This window comes from Pecten maximus, chromosome 18 (genome assembly GCF_902652985.1).
Source record: "Pecten maximus chromosome 18, xPecMax1.1, whole genome shotgun sequence".
In the NCBI taxonomy this organism is placed as follows: domain Eukaryota; kingdom Metazoa; phylum Mollusca; class Bivalvia; order Pectinida; family Pectinidae; genus Pecten; species Pecten maximus.
Genome location: NC_047032.1, coordinates 17,743,333 through 17,769,418, shown reverse-complemented (window position 1 = coordinate 17,769,418; position 26,086 = coordinate 17,743,333). Strand labels below are relative to the sequence as shown.

Sequence of the window (26,086 nt, the reverse complement as noted above, 5' to 3'; positions counted from 1 at the left end):
AATCGTCTAACCGGTTATATTAATTGATACAAGCGACATTATCAAAACAAAAGGTTTTACAAATGATTTCATCAAATTCTAATACAGCAATCCTGTTAAAGCTAATATTATTACTTGGGATATTTTTTTGTATTTATTTTGTATGGACGCAAGCGACATGACGGTATTGAAGCATTTTCCGGACCACAGTCCCGGCGGGACCCGAATATTATAGTTTCGCCATGCGATTAAAGCGACATCTATATCCGGGGCGCGCTGGGAAAATGTGAGAATCTTTTTGTTACAGATGGCAGTTTGTTTTCATATTTTGACGGCACATTAATCCGTGATTGCAATATTTATTTAAGAAATAACTTGAAAATAGTTACGTTGATGCCATAGCGTTGGTGATAAGCTTTCACAATCGTTATCTTTTTACCAATTTCGTGCCGACGTACTGCCCTGTCCGTAGGCTGACGCGCCATATGTTGATTTCCCAGCCGAAAACAACAAAATGTACCTGTGATATATTCCTCCCGTAGAATGCCTTCTGGCATATTGATTGTGATTATTTTGATAAAATCGTGCAATTATTATATTGATATCTATTGTTTGTGTGAGCATGCAAGTTAACGGTAGATTTGTGGTATAATTGAGTAGACAATTATCTAATTTTGAGTAGACATTACGCCCTACCTCTTCTACCGGTACATATCATCTGCAGAACTCCAACATCGGTGTTTAGCTTGATCCCGGCCCGATACTCTAGTTCTATCCACCACCTGCCTCTGTGTCCCGGGGAGGACTTTCGACCCTGTGCATATTAATTTTGGATCCTTCAGTACTCGTGATTAAATCTGTTTTTCTACTGAAAATTTTGTACATAATTAAAGGCAATTCATCGAAAGAAATTTAAAGATCTGGTTCTAAATTAAAAAAAAAAGCATCAAAGTGTAATTTTTTTAACAAAACTTTACCAAATTAATGTACCAAACTTTTCACTTTAGCCCTTTGGGAACTCCCTCGATGTTGATGATAAGGCAGTCTCAATTTTCCTTATATCCTTATATTTTAGATTGAGTATGCCCTATGTAAAATATCAATATTTTGGGTGTAAAATTGAAGAAGTTCATCAGAAACTGTTTAAAAAAAAGTTGTTTATAATAACCAAAAGAGGTGCGGTTTACATTAAAACATACCAAAATCTGAAAATTTCATGCTTTAGAGCTGGTAGGATACTTTTATTTGGGACGAAAAATGAGTGTCTTGTACAGCAGCCTGTGTTGACTTTTGAATTGAGTGCAAATCATGTTTAAATTTTTGAAGAAACTGAAAAATGGCAGACAGTGATGAAGAATATGATAGAAGAAAAGGACGAGACAAGTTCCGAAGAGAAAGGAATGATTACGAGCGCCGTGGTGATGACCGACGCAGAGAACCCAGAGAAATTTGGGAATTAGACAGGTACAGTGAACTAAAGGCACTAAATGTGTAAACGTAACCTTTGCAGCTTCCCAGTTTCTCGGCTAAGCTTAGAATTTTACTTTCCGAATTTAAATACAAAACTTACTAACAAAATAAAATTGCATATTGTCTGGTTTACTGAATTTAATTCAACATTTAAGTATTCAAGCCTTATACCTGGCTATTAGTTTCCTGAAAAAAAATTGCATGGATGCATGCGTTTGGGAAATGCTGTGTAATAAGTCCCATGTTATTATTAACATGTTATAACACAATTTTGACATAAAAAATAGATGATGTCACAATTATCTGGGTAGTAATTAAAAATTGTGTATCAAATCATGAAATTAATTTTGAGTTTCACTCATTAATTAGAGGGTAGTAATTATTTTAAAACTTTACAGATCTGCTGGTAGATCCAGGGAAATATGGAACAGTCGAAGTGGGGGTCGTGATCGTCGTGACAACTATCGGGAATATGAATCACGGAGACGAGAACGAGGCTATAGTCCCAGTGGACGGAGAGAAATGAGTCCACCAAATGCGAAACGTATGCGTCGCGATAACTGGTACAAGTATGTGTTCCTGGAGTTATTTAAGACAATTATTTTTTGTGTTGAAACAAAAAAATGTGAAAATCTTTGGCTGTTTTGCCAGATATGATTTTACCACAGTTTTAAATGCAAAGCATTATCATTATAAAAGTTTATCCTCATATTTTCTGTTCAGAGTTTTGTCTCTCAATATACTTGGAAGATAAGACATCAATATCCAGTCTGACTTGATGCAGTGATATATATTTATTTATTTTGTTTGTTTGTTTTACCAGGGAGGAGGGTGGCAGTGGGGGGAGTGGATATCCCCAGTATGACATGGGAGGTGGTGGCTATGGAGCAAGGCCGATGCATGGAGGTGGTATGCCCCCGCAGAACTGGGGACATGGTCACGAGATGAGTGGCAATATGCCCCCTCAGCAACAAGGAGGAGGTAGTTTTAACCAAGGGGGCCATAACAGGTATTGTTTTACTTATACAGCTAGTTAACTAGACCTGGTTTATCATCCATATCCATTACACTTCCAGTCACAGTTTTTCTTGTGTTCAAAAAAAAAAAATTCCTGCAATATAATCTGTATACAAAGTGGTACCTATTTTAGTGGCAATGACGCCTTAAATATACCATTGGCGACCAGTTATAATTATTGACCTATAAGGTGCCTGCACGGCCACTGAATAAAAACTGTGTAAATTTTCTATTTCGTTAATCTTTCAATGGTTGCTGTCAATGCTAACCAAAATGATGTTCACAACTGAAAAAACTACAGAGAGATGTTATATTGATCTAAAGAATTTAAAGATTTTTTTCATAAATTTAAGACAACTAGGCCAGGCGACTTACTTTGCCAATTGGTGTGTAGATTTTATAATTTGGTAGCCAAATAGGCCACCTGGTAAAAATATCCACTTTTGAGCCCTGGAAGTGGTGGGACATTAAATTTTATAAAAAGTTATCAACATTTCATTCATCAGATGCATTGCGACTAACATTACTATTAATTATAACTCAAGAGCCGAGGAATTTCACTCTCCACTTTTATAAATTTACATATGCAATTATATAATTATACAGTGCAACTTCCGAAAACCGAACCTTCTAAAAACCGAACACCTCTGAATACCGAACGAATTGACATTGTACGGAATTGGTCCTTCTTTATTATAGTATTAAAAAACTTCCAAATACCGATCCCTCTGAATTCCGAACACCGGACTGATTTTGTGTCTGGTTCCTGTTAAAATATACCAAAAATTACTTCTGAAAACCGGCCTTACCTGAGCGATTATGACACGAGGTCAGGCCAGTCAACCGTGAAACAACAACTGTGACGGGTATTGTGTGAAGCCTAATTGTCTCGGGACCTACGTAGGTGATTTGTACAGGTATCCGATATATATCCCAAGGGGGCATTATGACGGATGGCCTAGTGTATAATCAACACGACAATTATGAAACAATGTCACACTTCATTGAAGCGCGTCGGTTCGTTTATCTTCTCAATGCAAGTAGAGCTAGAAGCCTGAGTTTCGCATTTAATTTAAATGAGGCCCAAAGGGGGTTGTTTTCGTAAATGAAGCCTGTGATGTTTTTTTAGACAACAGCGATGTGGGAAATACGACCAGTATCATCTGATCAATTGTAATTGATATTGAAAAAAACGTCTTCACACCCTTTAATATTTGTCGATATGTAAAATATTCTGTATTGGACTATCGGCCCCATCCACATGACGGAAGCTTCACCGGATGTAACAAAATGTAGGTCGATCGTAAAGTGTAGTTGTACATGTGAAAATACTGTTTAAACTATAGTTATAGTCATTTGCCTTTCTTATATATTCTGCAATATATACATTGATTAACTTTCATAATATGCATATTATTCAGACAAATCAAATATTGTCTACGTACGTGCCGGTTTGTAATCGGGTGCATTCTAATAAAACATTGTCCGACCAATTATATCCGGAATTCGACCGGTCATTTTTCGATCAACTTCTTCAAACCGAACCCTCTGTAAACCGAACAAATAGTCATGTCCCATGCATGTTCGGTTTATAGAGGTTCCACTGTAATTGTATAAAATTTTTTCACAAAATGCATCTAAAAATTATCAATTATATATCAGAGATCAAAGATAATATATGGTTGATTTGAATAATAAAAGCATGTAGCTTCTCTCTCCCTCCCAAAAAAATCTATTCAACAATTAAAAATATGTATGCTTTGAACAAATTTTGTAATTCTACTTTCTTTTACAAGGGATTCCGATCTACCGTCTCAGCCCTCGATGATGTCTTTCAAACAGTTCCTATCACAACAAGATGACAGCATCAGTGACCAGGAAGCCATTAAAAAGTACAACGAGTATAAAATGGACTTCAAACGACAACAGACACATGAGTTCTTCCTAGCTCACAAGGAGGAAGAATGGTGAGGGTTTTTAATACATCCTAGGAAGTAGAAAACATGTTCCTTGTCCAATGTTTAATTAATGATAGGATATGGTTAATCCCACCTTGGTGAATTTTAAATAGCATAGCTCATAGCATGGGTGTAAATTAGTGAGAGTGTTAGTTAAATAATACAATAGGTATACTGTACATAGAAATCTCAACTTGACATATTTGAATAACATAGCTGGGGTGTAAATTGGAACATAGTCCATAGCTCGGGTGTAAATTGGTGCTAGTGTTATTTAAAACAAAAGGATATATACATATTAACTTCATACCACAGTGAATTTTAGTTTGTTGTTTGTTGTCTACATACTGGTCAGGCAGACAGAAATTGAAACATATTTACTCATATGTGGTGACTAGATAGGTGAGTTAACCGGGTAAGTGGTGACTGGGTGGTGAGTTGACCGGGTTAGTGGTGACTGGGTGGTGAGTTGACCGAGTTAGTGGTGACTGGGTGGTGAGTTGACCAGGTTAGTGGTGACTGGGGGGTGAGTTGACCGGGTAAGTGGTGACTGGGTGGTGAGTTGACCCGGTTAGTGGTGACTGGGTGGTGAGTTGACTGGGTTAGTGGTGACTGGGTGGTGAGTTGACCGAGTTAGTGGTGACTGGGTGGTGAGTTGACCGAGTTAGTGGTGACTGGGTGGTGAGTTGACCAGGTTAGTGGTGACTGGGTGGTGGGTTGACCAGGTAAGTGGTGACTGGGTGGTGAGTTGACCGGGTAAGTGGTGACTGGGTGGTGAGTTGACCGGGTTAGTGGTGACTGGGTGGTGAGTTGACCGGGTTAGTGGTGACTGGGTGGTGAGTTGACCGAGTTAGTGGTGACTGGGTGGTGAGTTGACCAGGTTAGTGGTGACTGGGTGGTGAGTTGACCAGGTTAAGTGAGTTGACTAGGTTATTGGTGACTGGGTGGTGAGTTGACCGGGTAAGTGGTGACTGGGTGGTGAGTTGACCGGGTAAGTGGTGACTGGGTGGTGAGTTGACCAGGTTAGTGGTGACTGGGTGGTGAGTTGACCAGGTTAGTGGTGACTGGGTGGTGAGTTGACCAGGTTAGTGGTGACTGGGTGATGAGTTTACCGGGTTAGTGGTGACTGGGTGGTGAGTTGACCAGGTTAGTGGTGACTGGGTGGTGAGTTTACTGGGTTAGTGGTGACTGGGTGGTGAGTTGACCAGGTTAGTGGTGACTGGGTGGTGAGTTGACCAGGTTAGTGGTGACTGGGTGGTGAGTTGACCAGGTTAGTGGTGACTGGGTGATGAGTTTACCGGGTTAGTGGTGACTGGGTGGTGAGTTGACCAGGTTAGTGGTGACTGGGTGGTGAGTTTACTGGGTTAGTGGTGACTGGGTGGTGAGTTGACCAGGTTAGTGGTGACTGGGTGGTGAGTTGACCAGGTTAGTGGTGACTGGGTGGTGAGTTGACCAGGTTAGTGGTGACTGGGTGGTGAGTTGACCAGTTTAGTGGTGACTGGGTGGTGAGTTGACCGGGTTAGTGGTGACTGGGTGGTGAGTTGACCAGGTTAAGTGAGTTGACTGGGTTATTGGTGACTGGGTGGTGAGTTGACCAGGTTAGGTGAGTTGACCGGATAAGTGGTGACTGGGTGGTGAGTTGACCAGGTTAGGTGAGTTGACCGGGTTAGTGGTGATTGGGTGGTGAGTTGACCAGGTTAGTGGTGACTGGGTGGTGAGTTGACCAGTTTAGTGGTGACTGGGTGGTGAGTTGACCGGGTTAGTGGTGACTGGGTGGTGAGTTGACCAGGTTAAGTGAGTTGACTGGGTTATTGGTGACTGGGTGGTGAGTTGACCAGGTTAGGTGAGTTGACCGGATAAGTGGTGACTGGGTGGTGAGTTGACCAGGTTAGGTGAGTTGACCGGGTTAGTGGTGATTGGGTGGTGAGTTGACCAGGTTAGTGGTGACTGGGTGGTGACTTGACCGGATTAAGTGAGTTGACCAGGTTAGTGGTGACTGGGTGATGAGTTGACCGGGTTAGTGGTGACTGGGTGGTGAGTTTACCGGGTTAGTGGTGACTGGGTGGTGAGTTGACCAGGTTAGGTTAGTTGACCAGGTTAGTGGTGATTGGGTGGTGAGTTGACCAGGTTTGGTGAGTTGACCGGGTTAGTGGTGACTGGGTGGTGAGTTGACTTGATTGACCAGCACACCCTGCAGCAACAGCAAAAAAATATCCTAGTCTACACCATGGAGATGTGCACATTATGCATGACAGAGGAACATTTTCAAGTCGTAAAAATTGTTTGTTGCAGATTTTTCTTTGAGATAATACAGTGAAACCTGATTTTACCGGACACTGTCTTCAACAACATTGTGTAACATTTGACTGTATTCAACAGAATGGCGAAATGCTCCACTGTCATGGACGATTTTGACTTTACAGAGACATTGTCATATCTGGCACAGTGACTGTCCCATACAGTGTCAGAAAAGTCAGGTTTCACTTTATTAAAATGATATCTAAGTTTAATCGACAATACAATATTTGTTACTTGGAAGTTAAGTCAGAGGGACAAAAGTGGTTTATCTTTGAATTATGGAAAAGTCCCTTCCTCTTTGGGTTGTAGTGGCTCTGTATGGTGAAAAGTTATGAAAGGGTCCATTTATCTTTGGGTTGTAGTGGTCATGGTGAAAAGCTATGGAAGGGTGTATTTATCTTTGGATTTTAGTGGCCATGGTGAAAAGCTATGGAAGGGTGAATTTATCTTGGGTTCAGCTTATATATGATGTACAATCAATTAATACCATATATGAACTAGTACAGTTTTAGGAGGTGGTGTTTTCATGTTTAGTATGATTGATTTATTTGAAGTTGAGCTAGCACTGGTATTCATTCACGAAGAATGCAGTTCTCGCTTCATGAAAAATGAAATAAAAAAAATGAGAGTGTGTATTCAATGCTGTTGTTTCATGTTGAGATTTTGTGATCTTAAATGTATTTTATTGTCACATTTTTGTTGAAATTTTGTGTGAATCATATTTGATATTAGGCCTGAAAATGAAATATGAATGCCTGTCCTTGTAAACTCTTACCATTCCTGCTAGCTGATTATATTTACAATGGCCATGGTACCACTTCAAAAATAATGAACAGTTGGTGGTTTAATCAAAATTTATTTATTAAAATTAGTAAGAACTTGTATTTGAAAATGTCCTTGATCACTTTAAATTTCTTTATTATACTTTTTAAAAAACACTATGTATTTGTCATTAAAAATTATCCTAGTAGCCTTTAATTTATACTAGCTATATATAAATAGACTACCATGGCCAGGTAAATGCTTAAAATTTAATACACAAAAATTTATTAATCGCTACCTTTACATTATTTGCTTTTGTTCAAAGGCTGAAGTGGTACCATATGTTAAGGAGCTGTTCCAGAAATATATATATATATATATTTCCACAGTACAGTAACTGGTCTATCTAATTGATTATGTTTTAAGTAAACAGGCTGACTCTTATCAAAGTTAGTCTCTGTACGCTAATCTCTCTGCCATACTAGAAGTAGTCTACTATGGTTGTGCAGGGGTGGAGAACTCAATTTTAACATTCCCATATTGCATGTGCTTTTTGTTTGTAATTTGATGATGACGTTTTTTACAAAGGAAAGGAAAGACAATTCTTCTGCCACAAGAGTTTTGTCATCAAGATTCATCGGTGGGCTTTATTTTCATCTCAAGATTTTGATGAAGACTCGCGTAGAATTGTTAGGGCACTGCGCACAATGCAGTATAGGAAATAAAAAGTGATAGGGTTAGATGGTAGGTCGTCGGATGATTGCCTGTGGAGATTTACTACACTCTGTGGGCAAAATTGTGGTTATAAAGGGTTTGTGTAAAAGTGGAGGCGTGGCTATTGATCTGCAACTGTCAATCTAAATGGCCAATACAGGTAATTGGGAGTTAAGTTCCCTTTGTTGAAAAAAACAACATTTTTTTCATTTTCAATATTTTGGAGGAAAAAAAAAAGACAATCGAAGAGAAAATAATAGAAAAAAATATGTGAGAAATACAATGGAAAATATACATTTAAGAAAATTTGGAAGAAGTTTCAATTTCATAGTTTCAAGATGTGGACCATTCTCAACTGCAAGAGTTCATGAATTTATGCAAAAAAAAAAGAAAAAAAAAATTTCTGTTGATTACTTTTGTGTATATATACATGTGGTCTATATATACATACTACATAATTATGCTGTTTAATTTTGTTACAACATTCATGAAATTTCTTGATATAGACACATACATAAAGCTTTATTTCACTTGTTGAAAATCATTTCTTTCATACACTTGTCATAAGAGAGAATATCCAAAAAAATTTATGTGTTATCCAACTACAGTAAAACCTCAAGCTTCCTCAAATCCACATTACTCGAATCCACACTGCTCAAATCCCCAATATTCGTTGTACTGTTTGCTTGGTCTTGACTATGTGTCGTAATATTCTTTGTTAAAGTAGATAAAACTCCGATAGGACAACTCAACCGCTGTTTGTTAAATGCAAAAGACCTCGGGGTACCAAGGCTTATCTTGTACATATTTATAGATGTCAGGTCAAGGTTATTACTATATTAATGGTAGTAAATACTGTCATGATTATATACATCCGCTACCAAGTTTTAAGTATTTATCATACATAGCTAACTTTCTAATACTTCTGTACAGTTACTGTTGAAATGGAAGTTACATTTTGATGTTAAACAAAATTTCGAAATGGCAATATGTGAAGGTAATAGACGATTATGCTCGACATAAATGTGTTTTGAAATATTTTTTACTTGCGTTGGAAGGGACTGATGACACAGTGCTTTTTGTAATATCGTACAACAGTGATGACTCTAATTTGTATTTTACAGTATGTTTGAAAACATCTGTACACAATTTTTGTAATCCTGTAAATCAAATGAACTGTCAATGGACGTACTTATATGGCGGATATATAGGTAGGTAGGCATTCGCATTCTTGGACAAGTATATCCTTTCTTCATTGTTTCAAATTCTTATTATCGGTGAGGTTTGTTGTTAGAGAACCAATTATTCTGTATATTGTACTACACAAACAGTATGATTTTATGTTTAGATTACATTTGTTGTAAACGTAAAATCAGTACCTTGTCATCATCTAGAACTAACGTCTCATAACTTGCAAAACTCCTATTTCGCGGACTATCAACATGGTCCGTTGGATTTTGAGCTGGAGCGGGGTTTTACTGTATCTAAATTGCATTCTCTGAGTTTATCACCAGAAATTGATTTAACAATGAAATGATGTTCAATGAGATCAAAGAATGCATGATTGAGAAAGATGTTCATTTTTATAAAAAAGCTATTTTTTATCGAAAAATTAATAAATTTATCAACCCAAAATTTTCAGAAAATATTTTATGATTAACCTATAGAATGTCGACTTCAATTCCTTTGTTTCTATTTTGGGAAATTTCATGATTTCTTTTTATGAAGTCACTATGATTGATGCTTTATCAAATTCTTGAAAAAATATATTTCATATTTTTTCTTTGTATAGAAACTTATTATTAAAATGGTTCACAGGTTTAAGACGAAATATCATCCTGAGGAGTGTGAAAAACGACAGGAAGAAGTAAAAATATCATTGCGGCAACGATGTCGGGTTTTTACGGAGCTCCTACAGGCAGGGCGGCTAGAGGGAGTCACATGTGATACTGATAGATCGGAACAAATTGTTAAACTTTTGGATGCAGGTAAAGACTTACCAGAGCATATTTCTAATCTCAAGTTCTGGATGCAGGTACAGAAATATTAGAACAATTGTTAAACTGTAGGATGCAGGCAAAGAATTACCAGAGCATATTGTTATACTCAAGTTCTGGTTTTGATGCAGGTAAAGAAATAGAACAAATCACTCTGTCCGTAAACGTTTTTTTAAGAAAAGAAAAAGAAAGCAATGACTATGATATTAGAAAATAAAACCTAACAAACCTTGATTGTATAATTCCTATTTTGTATGAACTTTGACCCTTTGTTTGATTTCCAGCGGTGATAAAGATGGAAGGAGGTGAAGACTTTGACTTGACTATTCTAGATCAACCTGATCAAGAGGACGGCGGTTCACGCAGTAGAAACAATTCAGAGTCGGTCAACGCTGATCAGAGGTTAGCCCCAGAAGTCCATATCAAATCTAAACAAAAATTCATATTACATGTATACGACACGTATATTAATTTTGAAGCAATTCTGGCCTCGGTGGGTATAAAAATACTGTAAAGCTAAGTAGTAAGGTTGATAAATAGTTGTTTCTACCTCAACAGATGTCAATAACTGTTGTATCTTACTTATGGTCAGTATAATGTGACCAAGTGAGGTGTCCTGCTAGGGTGTTTTCAGCAGTATGCTTCAGTGATCATGAGGTAGCACTATAAAGTTGATATTAGTTTTGCGCCCTTCAAGGAGACAAACATAAACATATCGCAGCCTCCCAAAATTTGCACGCATACACCTCACACATGCATGTCTCACATAGGAGAGGCCACCCGTAAATGACCATAGCTGTTGATAGGACATTTAACAGTTAAAAGTCCAAGCCAACCCAACCCAAACTTTTGCTAAACTCTTGATACTATTGGTCAAGAATTGCGGCCAGTGTTCTATTAAGGCTAGAAGAGGAGGTTTTATTAGTTTCTTAAACTATCTTGAGGTTGGTGTGGGGAAGGACAAAACAGTTTTGCTCAAAAGATGATTCTAAAAATGGAATCTGATGGAATTCTCTATTGTATCCGTTTTATATTTTTTGTACCGCACAACTTTAGCATGCTCCTGCAGAAACACATACTAAATATGTTTATTTAGCATCCAGGTGTATTGCCATCTACACTTGTAATACTACAGAATGGTTAGAAAGTAGATCTCGGCCAATCAGATTACAGAAAAAGTCATGATTTTTTTTCCTGGAAAAAGCATTTTCTTATGTAACAATTTAAAATAGAAAGGTTTAAGCACATGAAATCTTTTCAAATTAGATTGATTTTTTTCCCCTTTGAATTCACTAATTTGATTGAAATTAACTTACAGTCCAGATGAGAAAAAAAGAAGACGCGAAAGTTCAAAGGATAAGAAACCAGATGTAAGTATGCCTAACATCTAGAATAAAACGGTCCTTGTTTTGGATATATCTGTTCATTCTTGGTTTTTCTGGGACTCTTGGTGATTCTTGGTTCCTGTACCATCCATACACATCTTGTATGCTGAATGCTATAGAATCTTACTGGTGTTGGTAATTTATATATGTAAACATGAAGTTAAAAAAAATGAAGCAGATTCCAGCTAATATTTAAATATTTAAAAGTAATATCCTCAATCAACTTTGAACTTCGTTAGAAAGCTTCATTACCACGTGAACAAGGAAAAGTTCCATCACGACATTCTTATTTGGCCATTATTTTTTGGAGTCACGACCCTTTATGCATTAGGTAGATGAAATTCAAACCTTATATATTATTTGTACAAATGTTCCACTTGGGACACTTTTGGTATCAGACATTTATATAAGAAATGACTCAATTTCCATGAAAATCTTGGACAAAAACAATTATTATCAGGCCATTTTATTTTTGTTTTGTTTAAAAATGTTATATAATTGTTTTTGGTTGAAAACATACACTGTTGAAGTTCTATTGGTGGATGGAGGTTGAAGGTGCTAGTTGCCATGGTTACAGGGTTATTTCTCTGTACTTCAGTAAGGTTGCCAACACAAGATCATCTGACACTGTCTTGTAATTTTTTTTAAATTCATTTCATTGAAGTTTGAATTCTACATATATGTTAGGTAAATTTTCATTAAATATTGCCAGGGTTTGGATGTTTAAATGTGAAACCTTACTAATATCCAAATAATATTAATACAACAAATCCTGAATAGTCCTAGCTGATACATTAGATAAAGACCAGTCACTTTAAATTGATAATCACTGATCTCATATATTCACACACAAAAAAAGGGGGGGGGGGGGGGGGGGGGGGGGATCACCGAACAATAAGCTGTGAAGAAACAAGTTACTGCCACTGGGGACATCAGTGTCTCTATCTAAATTAAGTTTTTTCGACTGCTCTCACTCTAGATCTTTGCAGAACCTATTCAAACTCAAAGGCTACTTATTATACTTTACTGTCTTGTACCTCATGACACAGCAGTGTACTAAGGACAGGAATTCATAACAAAGTCCATTAGCAAACTCATTGGTCATATTTTTTTTATTCCTGCTTTCCATTATTGGTTTTGCATTTCTTGGGAAGCTGAGAAACGGGCCGGTCTGTGCTGTTATGGTTGTATCCTTGGGCATCACACTTTACCCTAATTGCTCTGGATAGTATGTAACAGGCCTCCGGTGTGCTGTTCAGTGAGGTAGTCACCAAATACTACAAGAACACCCCGGCTTAGAATGACCCTGGCTGTTCACAGGGCGATAAATCCAGCAAATAAAAAACACATCTATGCTACAGTATCTGTAGAATGCTGGTTTATAAGATACTTCTATTAATATTGCATGTGATAGAAAGAATTGTAAACTCCTTCCCTTCTCTTTCATCTTACATTGAAGCTTGTTATTGCAAAATAATCTTTGCTTTGGGGAAATCTTTGAGTTATTGCAAAATAGTCTTTGCTTTGGGGAAATCTTCGAGATCCACTTTATAAAGGAAAAAGGAAATTTTGTTCTGTAGGCTTTTTTAGTGTCTTTGTTTCAATTGACAAATCAAGCAACTTCAATGTATCTTTATGTAATAATATATACAAGAAATATCTTCATAGTTTCTTATCGCAGTTAGAGTTTCTGGTGTTTTCTTTTTTGTGTTATGGTGCAGAAGGAAATTCTGTCACTTTTCTGAACGTGTTCTTGTAATATATATAATTATACATTTTATATATCAAAAAATAGTAATTGACAATCCAAGGCTTTACATTTTGCACAACCGGTTTCACTGTTTAGATTCTCAAGTGCATAGTAACAACAATTCACTGTGTGACATCATAGATTGTTCACCTATTGATGACGTCATAATCTCTAAGGGGACAGAGATAATTTGATATAATTATATATACCGGTATATGTATATCTAAGGAATGATACAAGATGTATATATATTTCTGTTCCTTTCTTTTAAATTCTTCGAAAAAAAATCTGTTCTGTCTGTGACCTGTGTTATTAACATGAGGTGTACCTGCATATTATGGTCTGGTGGTGCATCCTACTGGGTGTCTTTTGCAGTATGCTTCTGTGAGGTACAGCTTAAAAAAGTCAGCACCAGTTCTGCCATATCACAAGGAGACAAACATGAATATAGTGCAGCTTAAACAAAAACACTTCTCTCACCTCACACATGCATCTCACACAGAGGGGATGCCGTCCTTTAATGACCATAGCTGTGGACAGGACATTGTCCTCAATGACCTGAATGTCAAAGGTCAAATAAGTGCAAATTTAGTCCAATGGTTACACGTCAGGGAGATAACATGATAATGAAAGTTGCTGTGTACCTTAACATGTTTCACTTACTACAGTGCTTTGTCATTGGATCATTGTGGCCTCGACCTGAAGATCAAAGGTCAAATATACATGATTTTTTCCAACAATTTCTTGTCTGAACAATAACTTTTAAACTGTTAAAGATACCTTAATGAAAGTTTCTGTATACCTTGATTGACCACAGATGTGCAGTGCATTGCTGTTAAGTCATTGCAACAGATAAATATTGGCTAATGTCTTTACTATGAGTAAAAGTTCCCAATACAATTGTGCCAGGTCGTTACACTTTGGTACTGTATAAAGCATATGCATGTACATGTATCAGATAATATTTTTGTCTCTGATCATCATGATCCCTAAAAATTAATATATCACAAGGGAAAAAGTATCATAAGTTAACATTTATATGGCAAAGCCCTGCTATATACTAGAAGAAAGGATGTGTAATTTAAAGAAGAGAAAGTAGCTGTAAATTTCCTTCTTATGCACTTTTTTTTTACATCATAGCCATGAGGACTGTTGAGGAACAGATCACTGTCAAAATATTTCATCCCAAGGATTAGGCTGTCATTAATGAATAACGTACTTGAATTTAAATCCAAACCAAATTTTTGAGCAAATTTTCTAGGAAATGTAAATATTAAGCATTGAGCTACCGTGATGATTATAGTTACGTAAATGACACAACTTTCTGAGCAGATATCATGTTGTTCACTAGTGCAAGGTGTCGTTTGCCTGCAAGTCTTTGTCATTTATTAGAAATATGAATATCAGAGAAAGGCAGTTCGCTGTGTAAGTGAAGTCGTTTTAAAATTAAGCAATTTTGTAATACAAACTTCAAAGGAACAGTGAGGGATTCATTAATCATTAAAGTTTGGTAGCATCAAAATACCTCTAGAGTGGTCTCCCTTGTGTGATTATCTTGTGTGGCCAGCCTTGATTGTAGCTTGTTGTTGCCTTATCAGGAACCCCTGAAACTTCCGATTTCTGCGGAACAGAAAGAGCTTATGAAGAAAGCACAGGAGTTTTCCAAACAGCAGCAAGCTAAAAATGGTGACCAGGTATGGAGTATATGTAGAATGATAGATTCTTACAATAGCTTAGGTTAGCCATTAGATAGTAGGACCAAGATTGTGTCCTAATTTTAGATTTGAATTTGACCTCATTTCAAATTTGAGATTTGTTCCTGTATTATATTCCAGTTTGATAGAATTACCCAGTCATATATTCAACATAATTGATTTACATTTTTTTTTGTACATTATCATATTATTAATAAAATGAAAATTATTAACAGGATTAAAGAAAAATTGTAATTAAATTTCCACTTTATCTGCCATATATATGGTTTGATATTCAGCAAAAAAGCATGTTGAAAATTGCCTTGTTAATCTAAAACAAAATAGTGAAATAAGTAATAATGAGAATGAAGTTTAAACTACTACAACTTCCTCATGGTTTTGGGTCAGTTCTCTGTATCACTGAGACAGTGTTTTCTCCAGCGTGAAAGAGATTATGTTCTGCTGTTTATAACTTTGTAAAAATAACTTACATTACAATTACCAACGTCTTACTTCTGTCAAATCTGGAGATAACACTTTTGGTGGAAGGCCTTCTACTTGCTTTCTCTTTCCCTTCCCATTTGGTGTTGTCTTATAAACCATAAATGTCTAATTAAGGTGGTTTTTTTTCTTGATACACCACCCAATGCAATTTTATGAAAATGTCATGAATTGTTTATGAAATAATCAATGAAATTATGCCAGGAATATCCATGAAAATAAATACTATGGAAATATATTTTAGGTTTTTTTATGGCATCAATTCAGGAGATTTTCATGGTCATATGTGCAGTATTGGTAAAGAGTAAAAGAATAAACTGATTGACTCTAAAAGTTTATCATATATTTGATCAATTCACAATGATGTGTGTAACATAACAGCATTCATATGACGTTGTAGAAATAATTGTATGATGTTATTGGCAAATAATTACAAGATATTGTAGGCAAATAATGACGACATTGTAGACAAATAATCATGATATTGTAGGCAAATAATTGTATGACATTGTAGGCAAATAATTGTATGACATCATATAGGCAAATAATTGTATGACAATAGCTAAATAATCATGATATTGTTGGCAAATAATTGTATGACATTGTAGGCAAATAATTATGATATTGTAGGCAAATAATTGTATGATATTATTGTAGGCAAATAATTGTGTGACATTGTTGGCAAATGATCGTGATATTGTTGGCAAATAGTTGTATGACATTGTAGGCAAATAATCATGATATTATTGGCAAATAATTGTATGAAATTGAAGGAAAATAATTGTATGACATCATAGGCAAATAATTGTATGACAATAGGCAAATAATTGTATGACAATAGGCAAATAATTGTATGACAATAGCTAAATAATCATGATATTGTAGGAAAATGATTGTATGACATTGTTGGCAAATATTTGTATGGCAATATATGCTAATAATTGTATGAGATTTTAGGAAAATAATTGTAAGACATTGTAGGCAAATAATTGTATGACATAATTGGCAAATAATCATAGGATATTATAGGCAAGAATCATATTTCTTCCTTGAATCAAACTTTGCCTGTGTCACTCAATAATGGATTCTAAATAACACAATATGTACACATGTAGAAGATTTGAAAACCTGATATGTTACTTCTAATACCAGATTTTTATTATGTATGTAGATTTTGACAATAATAGCAGAAAAAAGGGTATATATACATTAAACCATGTTACATCATCTATGGAATATCCACTGCTGCTCACAAAAATGCATAAAATGGCCCCCATAGTATCTAATTAACACAAACAAATGAAGAAAAGAAAACGAAAATAAGTGAAGTAATGATGATTGCCTACAAGAACAATATTACATACAAAGTTAAGTAGTATAGAGGTAGGGAACCGCAGAATTTCTTCTGAATAAAGTTAATTGTTTTTCACTTTAAATTAAAAAGATAATTTAAAACAAGAAATGTTAGAAATTTAGTGAGTGATAATAGCATAAAATTTGTATCTTTTGGTTCAGTATATAAATATACAACCTAATAGTCCAGTCTTGTGTTTGACCAATCATAGTTAATCTGTTTCAAAGATGTAGAAAATACCCTGATATTTAATTGGTAAGCAACTTCTTCAGTGATCAAGGATGGCAGAAAACATTGTCTCAATGGCCTTTGAAGTGTGGTTATGAACTTATAATAGAAACAATTTCTGCAATAATTGGAGCATGATGCAAATTTTTAGGTCACCTGAGACTAAGTCTCAAGTGACCTATTCTAATCGCCTTTTGTCCGTCGTCGTGCTTCGTCCATTGTGCTTCGTGCGTCTGTAAACAATTTACATTTTCGACTTCTTCTCCAAAACCCCTGAACCAAATTCAATTAAATTTAGCGGGAAGCTTCTATGGCTAAAGGTCAACGAAAATTGTAAATTATATGGTCCCAACCCCAGGGGCCTGATGGACGGGGCTAAAAAGGGTCAAATTGACTGAAACTTCAAAAATCTTCTTCTCTACTCTCGGATATAGTGGAATCAAACACTCTTCATAGATGAAAGTGTCTTAAGGTGCTTTACCAAAATTGTGAATTTCATGACCCAGGGGTCTCAAATTTGCCCCTGGGGAGGGGGAAAACTTAATTATAGTTTATATAGGGAAATCACATTTTTGACTTTTATTAGTTTAATTTCTATTGGAATTCATTCTAATTTGGTCAACATTATCAGCATGGGATGACAGTTTGATGGCATGCACATGTTGGCCCTGATTGACCCCCAGCTAGGGCTGATGGGCGGGGCTAAACATGGTCAAATTGACTGAAATTTCAAAAATCTTCTTCTCTACTCTCAGATATGATGGAATCAAATACTCTTCATAGATGGAAGGGTCTTAAGGTGCTTTACCAAAATTGTGAATTTCTTGGCCATGGGGTCTCAAGTTTGCCCCTGGGGAGGGGGGTAAACTTTACTATAGTTTATATAGGGAAACTACATTTTTGACTATAATTTGTTTTATTTCTATTGGAATTCATTCTAACTAATTAGTTAACATTATCAGCTTGTGATGGCAGTTTGATGGAATACACATGTTGGCCCTGACTGACCCCTGGGGGCTGCCCGTTGGGCGAGGCTAAAAAGGGTCAATTAAATTAACTGAAATATTTCAAATCTCAGGTGACCGTTAAGGCACATGGGCCTCTTGTTTAAAGATTTTTTTTCTTTTTCATGAAATTTAGTTTTTTTGTAAAAATGCAATATGGAGTAAAAATCAATATACTATTAAGTTATATTTATTCTGTTATCACAACCCTTCTTTGTAGGAGAAAAGAAACCCAAAAAGAAGAAAAGACATCGTGACAAAACAGAGTATAGCTATGAGAGTGGTTCAGAATCTGAAAGTGGCACAGGTTCAGAATCTGAGCCAGAACCAGCCCCCCCTGGGCTCGAGGACGAACCGCCGGCACCAGGTTTGGAGTCATCAACCGACTCTGTCAGTATTCCTGGTGTTTCCTCTTCCACTGAGGAGGCTACAAAGCAGGAGGACACAAAGAAAGGTATTTTGGTCACGCTGTAGTGAAGGAGTGAAAGAGAAACTGGTGATAGTTTTCCCTCATTGACCACACCCCACGTTAACAGATAATAGTTTTCCCCTTGATGACCACACCCATGTTAACAGATGATAGTTTTCCCCTCGATGACCACACCCCATGTTAACAGATGATAGTTTTCCCTCATTGACCACACCCCACGTTAACAGATGATAGTATTCCCCTCGATGACCACACCCACGTTAACAGATGATAGTTTTCCCCTCGATGACCACACCCACGTTAACAGATGATAGTTTCCCCTTGATGACCACACCCCACGTTAACAGATGATAGTTTTCCCTCATTGACCACACCCCACGTTAACAGATGATAGTATTCCCCTCGATGACCACACCCACGTTAACAGATGATAGTTTTCCCCTCGATGACCACACCCACGTTAACAGATGATAGTTTCCCCTTGATGACCACACCCCACGTTAACAGATGATAGTTTTCCCCTCAATGACCACACCCACGTTAACAGGTGATAGTTTTCCCCTTGATGACCACACCCACGTTAACAGATGATAGTTTTCCCCTCGATGACCACACCCACGTTAACAGGTGATAGTTTCCCCTCATTGACCACACCCACGTTAACAGATGATAGTTTCCCCTCGATGACCACACCCACGTTAACAGATGATAGTTTTCCCCTCGTTGACCACACCCACGTTAACAGATGATAGTTTCCCCTTGATGACCACACCCACGTTAACAGATGATAGTTTTCCCCCCGATGACCACACCCACGTTAACAGATGATAGTTTTCCCCTCGATGTACACACCCACGTTAACAGATGATAGTTTTCCCCTCGATGACCACACCCACGTTAACAGATGATAGTTTTCCCCCCGATGACCACACCCCACGTAAACAGGTGATAGTTTTCCCCCCGATGACCACACCCACGTTAACAGATGATAGTTTTCCCCTCGATGACCACACCCACGTTAACAGATGATAGTTTTCCCATTCGATGACCACACCCACGTTAACAGATGATAGTTTTCGACCCGCTGACCACACCCACGTTAACAGATGATAGTTTTCGACTCGCTGACCACACCCACGTTAACAGATGATAGTTTTCGACTCGATGACCACACCCACATTAACAGATGATAGTTTTCCCCTCAATGACCACACTCACGTTAACAGATGATAGTTTTCGACTCGATGACCACACCCACGTTAACAGATGATAGTTTTCCCCTCGATGACCACACCCATGTTATTAAATGGTATATTTCCCCTCGATTGTTGTCAATGGTCGGTAGAGGATTGTTTTGCTTCAGCAGCTTCAGGAATCTTACTTTACTAGGTCTTCAGAGAAGGTAAATGTCTTATGCTTCATCATCACTGGCACACACCATATAAACATTCCGCAGCCTCCCGGAACACATCTACACACTACTAACCAGATGCATGTCTCACACACGGGATGCCGTCCTTAAATGACCTTAGCTGTTGGTAGGACATTAAACAATACACAAGTAGGGAGGCCGTCCTTAAATGACCTTAGCTGTTGGTAGGACGTTAAACAATACACAAGGGAGGCTGTCGTTAAATGACCATAAGTGTTGGTAGGACATTAAACAATACACAAGTAGGGAGGCCGTCCTTAAATATGACCATAGCTGTTGGTAGGACGTTAAACAATACACAAGGGAGGCCGTCGTTAAATGACCTTAACTTTTGATGGGATATTTCAAAACAAAAATAAACCAAACCAGACCAAACATCATATAATCTATAGATAAAATCTAGGTATTGTCACAAAATGAAAACCAGGATGTGGTGACAAGAGAACCTCTAGGTAGGCGTTCAAGATGTCTATAACAACAATGATCAAATAAGGTTGGGACAAAAATAGTGATTTTGATGTACTGTATTTATCCACAAATAAGCACCTGGCCCTGCCAACAAATAAGCCCCCATCTTCATCTGATTTTAAAATAGTGATCCAAATTGGTTCACAAATAAACCCCCAACCTCCAAATCTTAAAATTATTATTATTATACTTAAGTTTTACTCTAGAGAATTCGAAGAGGGCTTATTTATGGATCAACATACTATTAGATATTGTACCAGATTTTTTGTATATTGATAGTAAATTTGTTATTTCTTTGGTAAAAAATATCAGATCAACTTGACTTGAATCAACTTGACTTGAAATTTAAACATGCTTTCTTGTGTAGAGGTTGGGGGCTAATTCGAACATTTTCTGAAATTTCCATATGCTTTGGTATTTGTTATTTTTAGACATCAATCAGTAGGTATTGGTATATACTTTATCTACATATTTTAATTGCTGTAGAAGATGAAGCTGTTGAGAATGAAAAAGATGAAGACACAGCCCAGGCAGAAGTTGAAGGGGAGACAACACCCGACTCTCCCAAACCTCGTGCTCTCCACAAGACTTGTTCTATTTTCCTTCGAAACCTTGCACCATCTATTACAAAGCAGGAAGTTGAGGCAGTAAGTTCTTTAAATTATTAAGTTTTATCAAACTTCATCAAGTACACAAATAAGAACATACTGTATAGATTAAGGCCATATCAAACTAATTAGTTGGTTCTCAGGCCAAATTTTGAAAAAATAAATGAGGGAGTGCAGCATTTTATTTTGCCCTTTTATTGGATAAAAAAACAGATGTAGGCGATTAATAAAAAAAAAATTCCCTAAATGTATAGTATTCCATGGCAGTATTATCGTTATTTCCGAATCTACATGCCGTGTGTGCATGGATATCACAACCATCGTAGGCGTGGAGATAGTTAGTCATTTGCATAAACTAGCTAGGTGAGCACTTGTAACTCCTTTTCATTCAAACGCTTGAAAAATTGGGGAGACCAAAGCACGAACTGGAATGTGGAAATTTGTTTCTGGAATTCCCCCCCCCCCGGAGAGTTCGCGGGTGCATTAGAGTATTATTTTTTTGGATGCGGGTGGGCCTGAGAACCAATTAGTTAATTTTTTATGGCCTAAGTTAAATAAAGCTACACAAAGTACGCAAATATGAAACAGACTACATTCTCTGCTGGTTTTGAACTGTTTAGTATATTATTACAACTGTTGTATTTATTTTCGTGGCTTGTTACTCAACTTGGAAACTATAAACAACATTTAGCATATGATGTACTGTAAACATGCTAAAGAATTTTACCTAATTACACAATTTTAAAAGATTAGTACAATGATGAATTACTACTTGTACCAATACTATTTTTCATAGAAATAGTGTGTAGAAAGTGTAATTAATGCCATCATGATTTAGCAGAATGCTTCCAGTGCAAAATGCTGTAAAATAAGATTACCATTGTAGGTTTACAGTATTGAATTGATAACTGTCCTCAAACAGAAAATAATCTCCTGGTGGACATTCCATACACAATGTATCATTATTGGTGTTTTTGTTACAGATGTGTAAACGCTATCCAGGCTTTATAAGAGTTGCTCTTCAAGATCCTCAGCCAGAAAGGAACTTTTTCCGTCGGGGATGGGTGACATTTGAACGGGATGTAAATATTAAGGAAATTTGCTGGAATCTCAACAACATTAGGGTAAGGCTGTTTGTATTTTTAGGTGCTTTGAAACAGCAACCTTAAGCGGTCATCACCAAATTTTGCCAGAACAAATTCATTCGGAACGCTCGGGGGAATCAAAATGTCGCTTATTTCAATGATAAATCCGGATGAGTTCAGGATGGGACCAGAAATAATTTTTCCCAAAAAACGCTAACAACACACTAGACAATCTTGTCTCCTTCCGCGAAGTATTTGTTTGTGATAACGTACATAATGACCTGTTTTATCCCAGAGTATTCCGAACTATTTTCTGTGCAAATTATTATGCTTGCTTCCTGGTTTGTGTGAGGGGAGGTAACTCGTATACACCCTAGTTGATGCAACATTGGAAAGCAACCTCGATCTCTTGGGTTGATAAAAATGGTCGTGCTGGTTGAGTTGGTTGAAGTGATCATGAGGCGAAACCTAACGTTAGCTTGTTTCCACAACTGAGGTTCCGATAGTAATAAAGAGGATTCTTGTTTCCACAACTGAGGTTCCGATAGTTATAAACAGGATTCTTGTTTCCACAACTGAGGTTCCGATAGTAATAAAGAGGATTCTTGTTTCCACAACTGAGGTTCCGATAGTAATAAAGAGGATTCTTGTTTCCACAACCGAGGTTCCGATAGTAATCAACAGGATTCATGTTTTAGATCAATTGATAATGAAATGCTTTCACAAATTATATAACATGAACGCGCTATTCAAAAAGTCACCGGAAAAGATACGGTAGTCCAATTCATAGGTTGAGAAAAAAAAATTTACTAGACAAGTTTCTTCCAATGAAAGTTGTTGGATATCTAATCAGGATACAGATCGGTTATTACACGGAGAGGAAAAAAATCAGTAAATTTAATACAATTTAAAAACTTAGTAATAAACTGGGTGAGTAATTCACAGGGATCTAATAGGGAATCGCGATGTGGTTTATCAAGAAATATGACAAGACATCACAGATTAATCGATCTAAAAATTAAACTTAATCATAGTATGCCAATTCAAGTGAGGTTTAAAAACGTAATTCTTTACTGTTCATCATAACTTTAATGCAACCACAGCCACTTTACAGTAAATACAATTCTTTAAAATGACATGGAATAATCATCAGTAAAACATTTAGGAAGGCCCTTAAAAAACAATAAAATGTCTTCTTATTACATGTCATTTTATATTTATATAATATTTGCTTTTCTCCTGTATTTCAATCCCTCATGCACAGCACCTATAAGTGATCTCGCGACACTTTGATATTTATAAGAAAATATTTTAAACAATCTGATACTAACATATAAAATTTAACTTTGTTTTCTCCAACTCTCTGTTAATACAAAGATTCTGCTTAAACGCAAAGAAAAAATTAAGTCCCAACAATAATAATTCTATGTAAAATATGTACAGCTACATTGAATACTTGGGGAGATCTTGGAAGTTTTAATGGCCCTACTAAGATAACAAGGTTCTATTGTAAATAAGATTTGGGTTGTTTGTGTTTTTAAAGACATTATTTAATTTCTAAGTATCTTGTCATTAATTGTGTTTCAGTTGAGGGATTGTGAGCTTGGGGCGACATTAAATCGAGAACTCAAACAGCGTGTGCGTCCTATCAATGGACTGACAGCTCACAGACAGATTGTCAAAGGAGACATCAAGATCGCAGCCAAGGTCATACATAATCTCGACAAGAAATGGTGCATTTGGGACGACCCTGAGGGGGAAAAGGGAGATAAATCAAAAGAGGTAAGGTTCTCTCTTAACTATGGAAAAAGTTGTTTTGGTAATGTCTGTGAATTTAAGATTTAAAGGTAAAATGGGAAAATAATTGAAGTGAATATTAAGTATTAGTCAATGAAATGGTTGTGAGGAATAAAACATTAGTAAAATGCTGATTGCTATTAAAAAAGAAAGATTTATCAGTTTGAAGTGTGCCATGAAAGAACATTTGACATTATTTATGTAAATGGTGGAACATGGTTCCTGTAAGTGGTGGAACATGGTTCCTGTAAATGGTGGAACATGGTTCCTGTAAATGTGAAAGGTATGACCATGGTTGTCTGAAATATACTGATGTTTTTTAACTTTTATTTTTTGGGACGGCAGTCATACAGTCTGATGTCAAAGAACCCTGTCCTCAAGAACATTACTGACTATCTAGTAGAGGAAGGTAGCTTTGAAGAGGAAGAACTTTTGGGTAAGATATTTGTACAGCAGTTTTCTTTTGAATTTAACCTTTTGGTAGGAGGTAGCTTTGAGTTAAACAAACTTTGGGTCAAATATTGTTTTCTTTCAGATTTTAACTTTGATAGAATGTAGCTTTAATTTGAGGAAAATGAACTACCAGATAAGATACTAATTTTAGTAGTTTTCTTTTGGATGTTATCTCGCAGTAGAATGTAGCTTTGAAGAATTTTTGAATATAGCACTGTGCAGCAGTTTACTACTACATTTTACTTGGGTTAAGCATGGTAGTGTCCACAAACAGAATATTTCTGTTGATATTTTGAAAACTTCTGTATTCATTCTGAATACCTGACTGAAGATATAATGTTACTCCATAGGTGTTTAACTGCTTGACAGTTGGTTATCTTCGCAGGGTATTGAATTTCTCAGTATTTGAGGTCATTAAGTATATTAAATATAAAAATAGATACCCAGCAAATATTTACATTATTTACAAATGTATGCAAGTGCTTACCTCAGAATAATTAATTTCAAGGCGCTGTTATGTAAATTTCAAAACCCGCTCTAGCTATAGGTCCCAGAGGGTTGAGCATGAGATATTAGTCTCATAAAATTTAACACATATACAGTATTTGTCCGCCTAGCTTCTTGTGTAAAATCTCAAAAAGTGTTTTCATTTAACCCTGTCAAAACAAATTTAAGTATATAATAAAAATATTTTTTTCAGGTCAATCTTTTGATGAAAATGAGAAGGAAACTCCAGGAGAAACAGGCATCGAGAGAGACGAAAATATCATCAAGGTAAGGAACATTATAATTGTATAGTCAGTACTTTAATGAAAGAGTTATATAGCTGAAAATGTCATGCTGTTATTCTCAATGTACAAACTAAGATCCGTTTCCTATCTGCAGTAGTTAGGAGGCCGCGGTGGCCGAGTAGTTAAGGTGTACCGACACTTTATCACTAGCCCTCCACCACTGGGTTGCGAGTTCGAAACCTACGTTGGGCAGTTGCCAGGCACTGACCGTAGGCCGGTGGTTTTTCTCCGGGTACTCCGGCTTTCCTCCACCTCCAAAACCTGGCACGTCCTTAAATGACCCTGGCTGTTAATAGGACGTTAAACAAAAACAAACCAAACTATCTGCAGTATATTTTAAAATCCATATCTGCAAATTGTCCATGATGTCTTAGATATCTTTCCTCTTTTTCCTCTGCAGGCTTTAGACAGAATGATCCTGTATCTGCGAATTGTACATTCAATTGACTACTATAGTGCTAACGAGTACCCTAATGAGGATGAAATGCCTCACCGATGTGGTATCATGCATGCACGCGGACCTGCACCTCTAAATAAACTGTCTGCGTCAGAAAGTAAGTATTAACTACTGAATATGGTTTCTAGATGAGTTTGTGTTGATTCTGCCACACATGCCGACATCCAACCAGCATGAACTTCTGCGGTAATAATAATTGTGATGATACACTATTTGATTATTAATTAATTCATAATAGAATACACTGTGAAAGTGTATATTAAATCAACAGGTCATTTGAATTTGCCTGCCGCCCCTCCCACACAGATAATTCTGGAATAGCCCTTACGTGTTTTGGTATATCTTTGTGTATAAGTACATACACTTCACTTGCCATATATGTTAGATGAACATGTCAGTCTAGCCAAATGCATATTAACTCCTACATGAAATGTTATTGTTTTCTAGTCTGACC

General features: G+C 36.6%; 1 protein-coding gene across 1 annotated transcript in view; it reads left to right on the top strand.

Moving 5' to 3' along the window:
- Positions 1-200: 200 nt before the first annotated feature.
- Positions 201-26,086, top strand: part of LOC117317046 (serrate RNA effector molecule homolog) — a 45,425-nt gene continuing 19,539 nt past the window's right edge. Inside the window, exons 1-16 of the mRNA XM_033871831.1 lie at positions 201-265; positions 1,306-1,443; positions 1,848-2,018; positions 2,273-2,458; positions 4,263-4,433; positions 10,017-10,186; positions 10,480-10,597; positions 11,514-11,565; positions 14,929-15,061; positions 18,332-18,565; positions 20,928-21,088; positions 22,033-22,173; positions 23,722-23,916; positions 24,277-24,367; positions 25,085-25,158; positions 25,576-25,729. Coding sequence (XP_033727722.1) covers positions 1,316-1,443; positions 1,848-2,018; positions 2,273-2,458; positions 4,263-4,433; positions 10,017-10,186; positions 10,480-10,597; positions 11,514-11,565; positions 14,929-15,061; positions 18,332-18,565; positions 20,928-21,088; positions 22,033-22,173; positions 23,722-23,916; positions 24,277-24,367; positions 25,085-25,158; positions 25,576-25,729 — 2,179 coding nt within the window. The 5' untranslated portion in view covers positions 201-265; positions 1,306-1,315. The remainder of the gene's footprint in view (positions 266-1,305; positions 1,444-1,847; positions 2,019-2,272; positions 2,459-4,262; positions 4,434-10,016; positions 10,187-10,479; positions 10,598-11,513; positions 11,566-14,928; positions 15,062-18,331; positions 18,566-20,927; positions 21,089-22,032; positions 22,174-23,721; positions 23,917-24,276; positions 24,368-25,084; positions 25,159-25,575; positions 25,730-26,086) is intronic.